Source organism: Orcinus orca, chromosome 5 (assembly GCF_937001465.1).
Source record: "Orcinus orca chromosome 5, mOrcOrc1.1, whole genome shotgun sequence".
Classification (NCBI taxonomy): Eukaryota; Metazoa; Chordata; class Mammalia; order Artiodactyla; family Delphinidae; genus Orcinus; species Orcinus orca.
In genome coordinates, this window is record NC_064563.1 from 13,433,625 (window position 1) to 13,444,943 (window position 11,319).

Consider the following 11,319-nt stretch of genomic DNA (forward strand, 5'->3'; position numbering starts at 1 on the left):
TAACTTCTTTGATTCTCATGCTAATCCTGTAATAGGTAGAGAACCTATTTTTAGAGATTTTAGAGGTAAAATATACCTCTTTAGAAAATAGTTCTGCTGGGTACTTTGGAAAAGGATTTTGATTTTGCTCATTTATAAAGAGAAAACTGGAAAAAAAAGTGTACTATTTCTGGTGTGGGAAATGTATGAAAAAATATTCTACTAACATGGTAAGTCAACCCTTCCTCTTATTTTAATGAAGTATAGTTTATTTACAATATTATATTAGTTTCAGTTGTACAACAGAGTGGTTCAATATTTTTATAGATTATATTTCATTTAAAGTTATTATAAAATATTTGCTATATTCCCTGTGCTGTACAATCTATCCTTGTAGCTTATTTACTTTATACATAGTAGTTTGTACCTCTTAATCCCCTACCTCTATCTTGCCCCTCCCCCCTTCCCTCTCTTCACTGGTAACCACTGGTTTGTTCTCTGTATCTGTGAGTTTGTTTCATTACATTCATTTATTTGTTTTATTTTTTAGATTCTACATAAAAGTAAAAACATACAATATTTGTCTTTGTATGACTTATTTCACTAAGCATGGTATCCTCCATGTTCATCTATGTTGTTGCAAATGGCAAAATTTCATTCATTTTTTATGGCTAAGTAATATTTCAGTGTGTGTGTGTGTGTGTGTGTGTGTGTGTGTGTGTGTGTATAATATCTTCTTTATCCATTCATCAGATGGTGGACACTTAAGTTGCTTCCATATCTTGGCTATTGTAAATAATGCTGCTATGAACATTGGGCCAGTGGCCTCACCAGACAGGCCTGGGTTGGCAGTGTGAAATGGAGAGGTGTGTACAAAATCTCATGTATCATACAAAATCTAATGTATCTTTTCAAATTAGTGTCTTCACTTTCCTCAGATACATACCCAGGAGTGGGATTGCTGGATAATATGGTAGTTCAGTTTCTAGTTCTTTTGTGTGTGGAAGCTCCATACCGTTTTCCATAGTGGCTGCACCAATTTACATTCCCACCAACAATGTAGGAGGGTTCTCTTTTCTTCACATCCTCACCAGCATTTGTTATTTGTGACTTTTTGATGATGGCTATTATGAGAGGTGTGAAGTGATATCTCACTGTGGTTTTGATCTGTATTTCTCTGATGATTAGCAAAGTTGATCATCTTTTCATGTGCCTGTTGGCCATCTGTATGTCTTCTTTGTAAAAATGCCTCTTCAGGTCCTCTGCTCTTTTTTCGATTGGGTTGTTTTTTTGATAACAAGTTCTACAAGCCCTTTATATATGTTGAATATTAACCTCTTATCAGTCATATCATTTGCAAATGTCTTCTCCCATTCAGTAAGTTGTATTTTTGTTTTGTCAATGGTTTCCTTTGCTGTGCAAAAGCTTTTAAGTTTCATTAGCTCCCATTTCTTTATTTTTGCTTTCTTTTTTCTTTGCCTTAGGAGCCAGATCCAAAAAATTATTGCTACAATTTATGTCAAAGAGTGTTTTGCCTATGTTCTCTTGTAGGAATTTTGTGGTTTCTGTCTTACATTGAAGTGTTTAATCCATTTTGAGTTTATTTTAGTATATGGTATGAGGAAATTTTCTAATTTCATTGCTTTACATGTAGCTGTCCAGTTTTCCCAGTACCACTTATTGAAGAGGCTCTTTTCTCCATTGTATATTCTTGCCTCCTCTGTTGTAGATTAATTAACCATAAGTATGTGGGCTTATTTCTGGGCTCTCTATTCTGTTCCATTGATCTATGTGTCTGTTTTTGTGCCAGTAGCTTGCTGTTTTGATTATTGTAGCTTTGTAGTATAGTCTGAAGTCTGGGATAGTGGTTATCTCCAGCTTTGTCCTTTTTTTCTCAATATTGCTTTGGCTCTTCAGGCTCTTTTGTGGTTTCACATGAATTTTAGGATTATTTGTTCTAGTTTTGTGAAAAATGTCATAGATATTTTGGTAGAGATTGCATTAAATCCATAGACTGCTTTGGATAGTGTGGACATTTTAACAATATTAATTCTTCTAATCCACGAACATGGGCTATCTTTCCATTTATTTGTATCATCTTTAATTTCCTTCATTCAACAATGTTTTATAGTTTTCAAGGTATAGGTCTTTCACCTCCATGGTTAAGTTTATTTATAGGTATTTTATTCTTTTTGATGTGATTTTAAACATGATTGTTTCTTGCTTTCTCTTTCTGATAGTTCATTATTAGTGTATAGAAAAGCAACAGATTTCTGTGTATTAATCTTGTATCATGAAACTTTACTGAATTCATTTATTAGTTCTAATGGTTTTTTGGTGGAGACTTTAGAGTTTTCCATATATAGTATATTGTCATCTACAAACTGAGATAATTTTACTTCTTCCCTTCCAATTTGGATGCCTTTTATTTCTTTTTCTTGTCTGATTACTGTCACTAGGATTTCCAATACTATGTTAAATAGAAGTGGCAAGAGTGGGTATCCTTGTCTTGTTCCTGGATTTAGAGTAAAACCTTTCAGCTTTTCATCGTTGCATATGATGTTAGCTGTGGGTTTGTCATAAATGACCTTTATTATGTTAAGATATGTTTCCTGCATATCCACATTTTTTGCTTTGTTTTGTTTTGTTTGCTTTTAATTTATTTTTTTTAATTGAAGTATAGTTGATTTACAATGTTGTGTTATTTTCAGGTGTAGATCAAACTGATTCACTTATGTGTGTGTGTGTGTGTGTGTGTGTGTGTGTGTGTTGTATACATATATATAGATTTTTTCAGATTCTTTTCCCATATAGGTTATTACAAAATATTTATAGTTCCCTGTGCTATAAAGTTTTTATCATGAGTGTATGTTGAATTTTGTCAAATGCTTTTTCTGCATCTATTGAGGTGATCATGTGATTTTTGTCCTTCCTTTTGTTAATGTGGTGTATCACACTGATTGATTTGTGAATATTGAGCCATTGTTGCATTCCTGGCATAAATTCCACTTGATCATGGTGTATTATCCTTTTTATATATTGTTGAATTAGGTTTGCTACTATTTTGTTGAGGATTTTTGCATGTATATTCATCAGAGATATTGACCTGTAATTCTCTTTTTTTCGTAGTGTCTTTTTCTGGCTTTGGTGTCAGGGTAATTTTGGCCTCCTGGAATGAATTTGAGAGTGTTCCCTCCTCTTCAATTTTTTGGAATAGTTTGAGAAGGATAGGTATTAGCACTTTGTTGTATGTTTGGTAGAATTCCCCCATGAACCTAATCAGTTCTGACATTTGTTTGCTGGGAGCTTTTTGATTACTAATTCAATTTTACTACTAGTGACCACTCTGTTCAGACTGTATATTTTTTTCTGATTCTGTCTTGGAAGATTGTATGTTTCTAGAAATTTATCCATTTCTTCTATGTTGTCTAATTTGTTGATATGTAACTGGGTGTTTTCTTTAATTTTTATAGGAGTATAGTTGATTTACAATGTTGTGTTGCTTTCTTCTGTACAGCAAAGTGAATCAGTTATACATATACATATATCCACTCTTTTTTTAGATTCTTTTTCCATATAGGTCATTTCAGAGTATTGAGTAGAGTTCCCTGTGTGATATAGTAGGTCTTTATTAGTTATCTATTTTATATATAGTAGTATGTATGACATGTAACTATTGATTGTAGAATCTTATGATGTTTTGTGTCTCTGTGATATCAGTTGTAATTTCTCTTTTTTCATTTCTACCCCTTCCTCTTCTACCAGAACATTTATGAAATGCTTTTCCGTATGTTTTAACAAAGTGTGTTGATTGGCCTTTTTTAAAAAGCAAAAATGGAGATCCTGGTGGCAGAGCAGGTAATGATTAATAAATTCCAGGATTGTAAACTCAAAAGGAAAGAAATGTCCATTTAACTAATCTTCACACATCCTGATACACTATTGCCAAGAACTCTAGAAGAGGTTTGGGCAGTATTTTAGGGCTAAAGTATATTATATAGCACCCATTGCATAGACAAGTATATTTATGCTTTTGTCTACACTTCCAGTTTTATATTTAGCAATTAAGAATCTTGATATTTATCAAAAATTCTAAGAATTTGAAACTAGGTTCTTGATGGAGGATTGGAGGTGCATAGATTTCAAACAGCTCATGAAATGTAACATCCTGTTCAATAACTATGAATGTATTAATAAAGGAAAAGTCTGGTACATTAATGACCAGTTCTTAGTCCTTTGTAAGAAGGGAGAGAACATAGGAATATCTCAAACAAGATGGTTAGTTCTCATGTATTAGAAATGCCCAAGGTGAAGTAAGAGGAACTGGATTTACCTACCAATTGAAATAACCGAAAGAAAAAAAAAAAATATATATATATATATATATATATGAAATGGAACAACAATTGTCAGGACACTGGACTTCAGGAAATAAAATGATCCCTGAGAGATGAGAAACCAATGAGATGGACCCTGTGATTTCTCCTGCTTACTGCCAAAAGAGAGTTTCCAGGCCATGGTTCAGGAAGGGGAATTCAGGTGGAACCCAGCACACTCCTTGAGATGAGGAAACAGAGCTGAGAGTCCAGGAAGACCAAGGTGGTAAGAATTCACAGGACAGAACACCAGAGAGGAGAGAGCTGTGCAGAGAGAGACACCCAGAGCTCTGAAGAGGATGCCTCTACATCATTCATCAGAGTGCTGATAGCATGAGCATTGAGGAAATGACCCGAGCATGGGGGAACATTCTTCTGAAAGGATTAGAGGATAATGCCCATTGCTCACAGGGCCAGGGATAGTGCCTGTTACCGCCAGAGAGACTGGAAAAACTCATAATTCATAGAGTACTGGGAAGAAAATTCAGGAAGATCTTGACTTCAGTAGTGGGGAATAAGTAGCCTTAAATTAACACTCTGGACATACCTAACAAATCATAACAGCAAGTCTCAAAAAGATCAAACCATTTTCATGTAACTTGACTGCCTCCCAAAACAAATCATATGGATATTTATAAGAATATAAAACTATCCCATATCCAACAAGGCAAATTTCATAATTTCTGGCATAAAAAGCAGAAAGAACCCATCATCAAAAAAGCACAATCACTGAAAACCAAATCAGAACTGACAAAGATGTTAGAATTAACAAAGAAATTAAAACAGTTATTGTAACTATATTCCATATGTTAAAAAGTTGAGACATGGAAAATGTAAAAAAAAAAAAAATTAAATAGAATTTGTAGAGATGAAAGCTGCAGTGCCTAGGATGAACAATACACTGGATGGGATTAATGGGAAATTAGATTTGGTAAAAGAAAAGACTAGTGACCTTGAAGATATAGCCATAGAAATTATCCAAAATAAAACTCAAGGAGAATAAAGACTTAAAAAAAAAAAAAAGACCCTTAGTGAGTTTCAATACCTCTCTCAATAATTGACAAAAGAATAGACAGAAAATCAGCAGGAATATCATAGGCCTGAACAACAGTATCAGTTAATTTGACCTAATTGATATTAATAGAACACTGCACACAAAATAGCAAATACACATTCTTTTCAAGTACATGTGAAACATTTACCAAGATAGACCATACTGTAGACCATAAAACAATTCTCAAAATTTGTAAGGTTTCAAATCATTCCAAATATATCCTCTGACCAAAACAGAATTAAGTTGAAATCAATAGTAAGAAGATCTTTGAACAATCCCCAAGTATTTGGAAACTAAATAAAGCACTTCTAAATAATCCATGGTCAAAGAAAAAACCAAAGGGGAAATTAGCAAGTATTTTGAAATGAATGAAAATAAAATAACAATATACTAGAATTTGTAAGATTCCTCTAAAGCAGTACTTAGGATGTCATTCATAGCATTAAATGCCTATACTGATAAAGAAGAAAGATTTCAAATCAATGACCTCAACTTTCATCTTAAGAAATTAGAAAAAGAAGAACAAGTTAAACCTAAGGTAAGGAGAAGAAAGGAAGTAATAAAATTAAAGCAGAACTCAATGAAATAGAAAAGAGAAAATCAATAAAACCAGAAGTGTTTTTTTGATAAGATCAATTAAATTGATAAACCCATAGTCAAACTCACCAGTAAAAAAGAGAAAACACAAATTACCAATATCAGGAATGAGAGAGGAGAAATATTCTACAGATATTAAAAGGATAATCAGGGAATATTATAAACAGTTTTTGCCTATAAGTTAGACATTTTAGGTGAAATAGGCAAATTAGTTGCAATGCATGAATTACCAAGCCTCACTCAAGGAGAAGTAACCTAAATATTCCTAAACCTATTAAAGAAATTGAATTTGTAGTTCAAAACTTTCCATAAAGAAAACTCGAAGCCCAGATGACTTCACTGGTGGCTTCAACAAAACATTTAAGGAAGAAATAATACCAATTCTGCATAAACTCTTCCAGAATATTAAATAGGAAGGAATGCTTCCAAACTCATTCTTTGAGGCCAAAACCAGACAAATACATTACAAGAAAAGGAACCTACAGACCAACATTCCTCAAGAACATAAATGCAAAAATTCTAAACAAAATGTTAGCAAATCAAATCCAACAATATTAGCTTGATGTGGCAATCATTATACAAGGTATACTTATATCAAAACATTGTACACTTTGTTACTATTTTATTCAATTTTTAAAATTTTTTATTGGAATATAGTTGATTCACAATGTTGTGTTAGCTTCAGGTGTACATCAAAGTAATTCAGTTATACATACATATATATGTATATCTATATATTCTTTTAAAAATCCTTTTCTAGTATAGGTTATTACAAGATATTGAGTATAGTTCCCTGTGCTATACAGTAGGCCTTGTTGGTTATCTATTTTACATATAGTAGTGTGTATATGTTAATCCCAAACTCCTAATTTATCCCTCCCCCCTCACTTTCCCCTTTGGTAACCATAAGTTTCTTTTCTGTGTCTGTGAGTCTATTTCTGCTTTTGTAAATAAGTTCATTTGTATCATTTTTTTAGATTCCACATATAAGCAATATCATATGATGTTTGTCTTTCTCTGTCTGACTTACTTCACTAAGTATGATCATCTCTAGATCCATCCATGTTGCTGCAAGTGGCATTATTTTATTCTTTTTTCATGGCTGATTACTGTTCTATTGTGTATATATAACATATCTTCTTTATCCATCCGTCAATGGACAGTTAGTTTGCTTCCATGTCTTGGTTACTGTAAATAGTGCCGCTATGAACACTGGGGTGCATGTATCCTTTTAAATTATAGTTTTCTCCAGATATATGCCCAGGAGTAGGATCACTGGATCATATGGTATTTCTATGTTGAGTTTTTTAAAGAACTTCCATACTGTTCTCCATAATGGCTGCACCCATTTACATTCCCACTGACAATGTAGGAGGGTTCCTTTTTCTCCACACCCTCTCTAGCATTTCTTATTTGTATACTTTTTGAAGCATTGTACACTTTAAATATATAAAAATTGTATTTGTCAGAAGAAAATCCTACAATAGGTAAAAAAACATAATGTGGAGTTGACCCCAGGAATGCAGAGATCATTGAGCATTCAGAAGTCATCTGATAGTATTTGCCTTGTTAATAACGTTATCCGTGGTGTTGTTTTTCTGCATTCTATTTCAATATTAAACTTTTGTGGCGTTTATACAGGTTAATCAATTCATTTGTGAGTGTGGTTGCTGTGAGGATTAAATAAAGTAATAGATGCAAAGCATGAATAATGGGCCAAGCACAATTGGACAGTAATAATTTTTTGCCAGTTAGGAATCTACTTGCTTGATTAGGTTCACAAACATACTTCTTTCATAGAAAAAAATGAACATTGACCGTGTCCTCCTGTCTTTCTGAGCTGGCATTTCCTGTTGTGACCTCACCAACCAGCCATCGTCCCTATGATTGTAGACATGGCTTCATGACCCTTTGGAGCAGAGCCACTTGAAGTGCTGGCCTCCAACAAGATAAGAAGGTAGCATCAGAGTGTAACTGGGGCATTGTTTCCTTCCTTGAGAAGGTCTTGATACAAAAAATAAATAAATAAAATAAAATCAGATGAAATAATTTGTGTGCTTAGTGATGTAGTTGACTTATATCATGGTGCAAGTTTCTTATCTTGTCATGGGCCAATAAGCTGTTTGAGGACTGGTACTTTGAGTACCAAGGTCTTAAAGTATGTCATGTCTTACACAGAATTTGGATTCTAAAGTCAGCATTTATACTACTTCTCATGACATCATACTATGGTGCATATTTTAAGCATGTATATAAAGATGTCATCAATAAATGTGACTTTGACATATTTACTTCTCTCTTAGGGTCATTACATATAATGAAATCTCATGCAGTATGCACTCCAAATTTTGTAACCATGTGGCGTGCACTAAAAATCGCTGTATGTTTTTCACCTTGCATACGAAAATAGCTGGAGGATCCATCAATCCTTTGACAAAGATCAGAGATGGGGTAGCAAATAGATTTCTTCACATGTGAGAATACCTGTCAAGTGGTAATGGCTCTCCGCATACTGTGTAGAGATGTACTTAGAGAATGCATCTGGGAACAAGTACTGATATTGATTAGTAACGTATGCCATGGGTGTGAGAATGAAGTATGACAACACCTCATGCTGTGTATTGTCATTCTTGGCTAGGAGTTTCAAGGTTTCCCTTCTACTAAAAGTAGTGACTTGAGTTATTCTATTGCAGGACAGGAAAGCCATGGCAGAAAAGAAGAACCAGGTCTTACTTATGAACTCAGAGATGCCTCTCTTCAAGAATATTACATGGATGTGGCTTTTCTCATAGATGCTTCCCAAAGAATAGGAAATGATGAGTTTAAGGAAGTGAAAGCTTTTATAACCTCAGTGCTTGATTACTTTCACTTGGCCCCAGATCCACTGATCTCCACCTTGGGAGACAGAGTGGCAGTCCTGACCTACTCTCCTCCAGGCTATATGCCCAACACAGAAGAAAGCCCCATCTACCTAGAATTTGATTTGGTTACTTATAACAATATACACCAAATGAAACATCATCTCCAAGACTCCCTTCAACAGCTCAATGGAGATGTTTTTATTGGCCATGCCCTACAGTGGACAATTGACAATGTCTTTGTAGGAACCCCCAACCTGAGGAAAAACAAAGTTATCTTTGTTATATCTGCTGGTGAAACCAACCCTTTAGACAGGGGAGTCTTAAGAAATGTATCTCTGAGAGCCAAGCGTCAGGGCTACTCCATATTTGTGTTTTCCTTTGGTCCTCTACACAATGACAAGGAATTAGAAGAATTAGGCAGCCACCCACTGGATCATCACTTAGTCCAGCTTGGCCGAACCCACAAGCCAGATTTGAACTATATCGTCAAATTTGTCAAGCCATTTGTTCATTCAATCAGACGTAAGTCATTAAAGTTTTTCTCTTCTGTTGCTTTTCCAATAGATATCTCTTTGCACAATCCACCAGTTGACTTAGTAACATGATTCTCACTTCAGTCAAGAGTGGTGGAGTCTAGGTGTCAGTAGGAGGCAATGAGAAAACCACAGAGAAAATCCCAGGTCCTAGTGACCTTGAGCTCTGCTGTCCCACTGTCAGGGTCTTTGCCAGAAAGTGAAAAGTGTCTTTTAACCCTAATCTGTGTTTACTATGTGCCAAGTTTTTTTAAAGGATTGTATCATTTAATCCTCAGGACAGCCCTCTAAGGAAAGTAGTACTATCCCCATTTTATAAGTGACAAAACTGAGGTTCACAGACATTAAATCAACTGCTCAAAATCTGACAGTTAATAGTTGGCAAATTCTAGACTCAATCCTATGCATTCTGACCCCAGAGCTGTGCTCTTATCCATTAAATGATACATCAATTACTAAAGCTTTAATAAAGTATTACAGTGGTATCACTGTAATAAATAATACCCCACTGCCACCACCCTCCACCCACTCCAAGGACTTCTGTTTCATCTTGTCACTGTAAATCAACTTTGCTTCTGACTTGAATTCTTAAGAGCCATGGGGACAAATCTCTTCTAGAGCCTCTGTCTCAGACAGCTGGCTCAGGGACAGCCAGGCAAGGGGTTTAATGGAGTCTTTTCACAGTAGGCATTTGAGAGAGGCTTCCCAGCCTCTGTCCATGTGCTGTAATTCCAGACATGATTATAGTAGCAAACCTAAGAGCTTGTAGCATCAAGCAAGTCCGGGCCTGTGCCGGGAATTAGGAGTGTGACAGAGGCCACCCTGAATGGTTGTCTGTAGCTCCTGCAAGTTTAATGGGGAATCAGAGAGATGCAGATTTTCTGGCACTCATAAAGCCCAGGGCTCATGGAACCGTCAGCATCTTGGCACTCAGGATTTATATTTAGTGGCAAGCTTGTCACTTGCAAAAAAATGATGCCTTCTTCCAACCTCAAGATAAATAGGGCAGCCAATTTCAATAGTTAATGCTGTCTTCTAGAAATATCTTCCTTTTAGAGTGAGAGAACCAGATGTCATAAGGGATTAAGAGATATCTTTGAATTATATTGCAAGCCTGTGACACACAGAGCATGAAAATTTTTGACTCAATCACTGCTATATCTCACTGACTTTGCCAACAAGGTATTGCAAAGTCAGAAGGTTCATATTTTGCTGAGTCCGTTATAAAATTAACTTGCTCTTGGAAACACCTCCAACCACAGGAAAAGATGAACTGACTTTGGGTGATAGAATGTGGAAGGGTAAAATTTAGACTAACCACCCACTCTCTCTCCAGGTGCCATCAACAAATATCCCCCTGCAGATATGAGACCCAAATGTGTTAACATCACCTCTCCCAACCCAGAGAATGGTGGCACAGAAAACACTGTATTGTGAGTTGACAAATTCACAATTTGGGTAATACTACCACTGGAAACAGTCCTTAAGAAAATAATTTGAAAGAAATGGCATTTTAGTTTTCAGGATGCAAGTTTGGTTGTGGGGTGTATGGGTGTGTGTGTGGGGGGGGGGGTGTTTTAAATGTTCCTGATTTGTAACAACACCACAGATCTGGTGTTAATAGTGCATAGAATATGATCCATATTCGAAAGAACCATGTTTCCAATTTTTTAGCTTTTATGAAAAAAGAGACCCCTATTAATGCCTTATTAGTAACTATATAATATCATTCAAATATTGGGTACTGTTAAAACATATAATATCAAAGGTTAGATGTAATAGCTTTAGAGCAGAAGAAAAAGATGAAAAAGAAAAACTCACAAAGCAGCAACAAAAACGTTTGCTGTTTCAAAAACAGAACCCATATGGAGACTAGCAGGAAGAATTCGTTTAAGTTTGATTTCGCAAAGTCCAACACT

At 35.1% G+C, this 11,319-nt stretch overlaps 1 protein-coding gene across 1 annotated transcript in view; it reads left to right on the forward strand.

Moving 5' to 3' along the window:
• COL6A5 (collagen type VI alpha 5 chain) overlaps window positions 1-10,837 on the forward strand; it is a 107,909-nt gene extending 97,072 nt beyond the window's left edge. Inside the window, exons 38-39 of the mRNA XM_004283431.2 lie at window positions 8,700-9,389; window positions 10,737-10,837. Of these exons, the coding sequence (XP_004283479.2) occupies window positions 8,700-9,389; window positions 10,737-10,837 (791 nt within the window). The remainder of the gene's footprint in view (window positions 1-8,699; window positions 9,390-10,736) is intronic.
• Window positions 10,838-11,319: the final 482 nt, after the last annotated feature.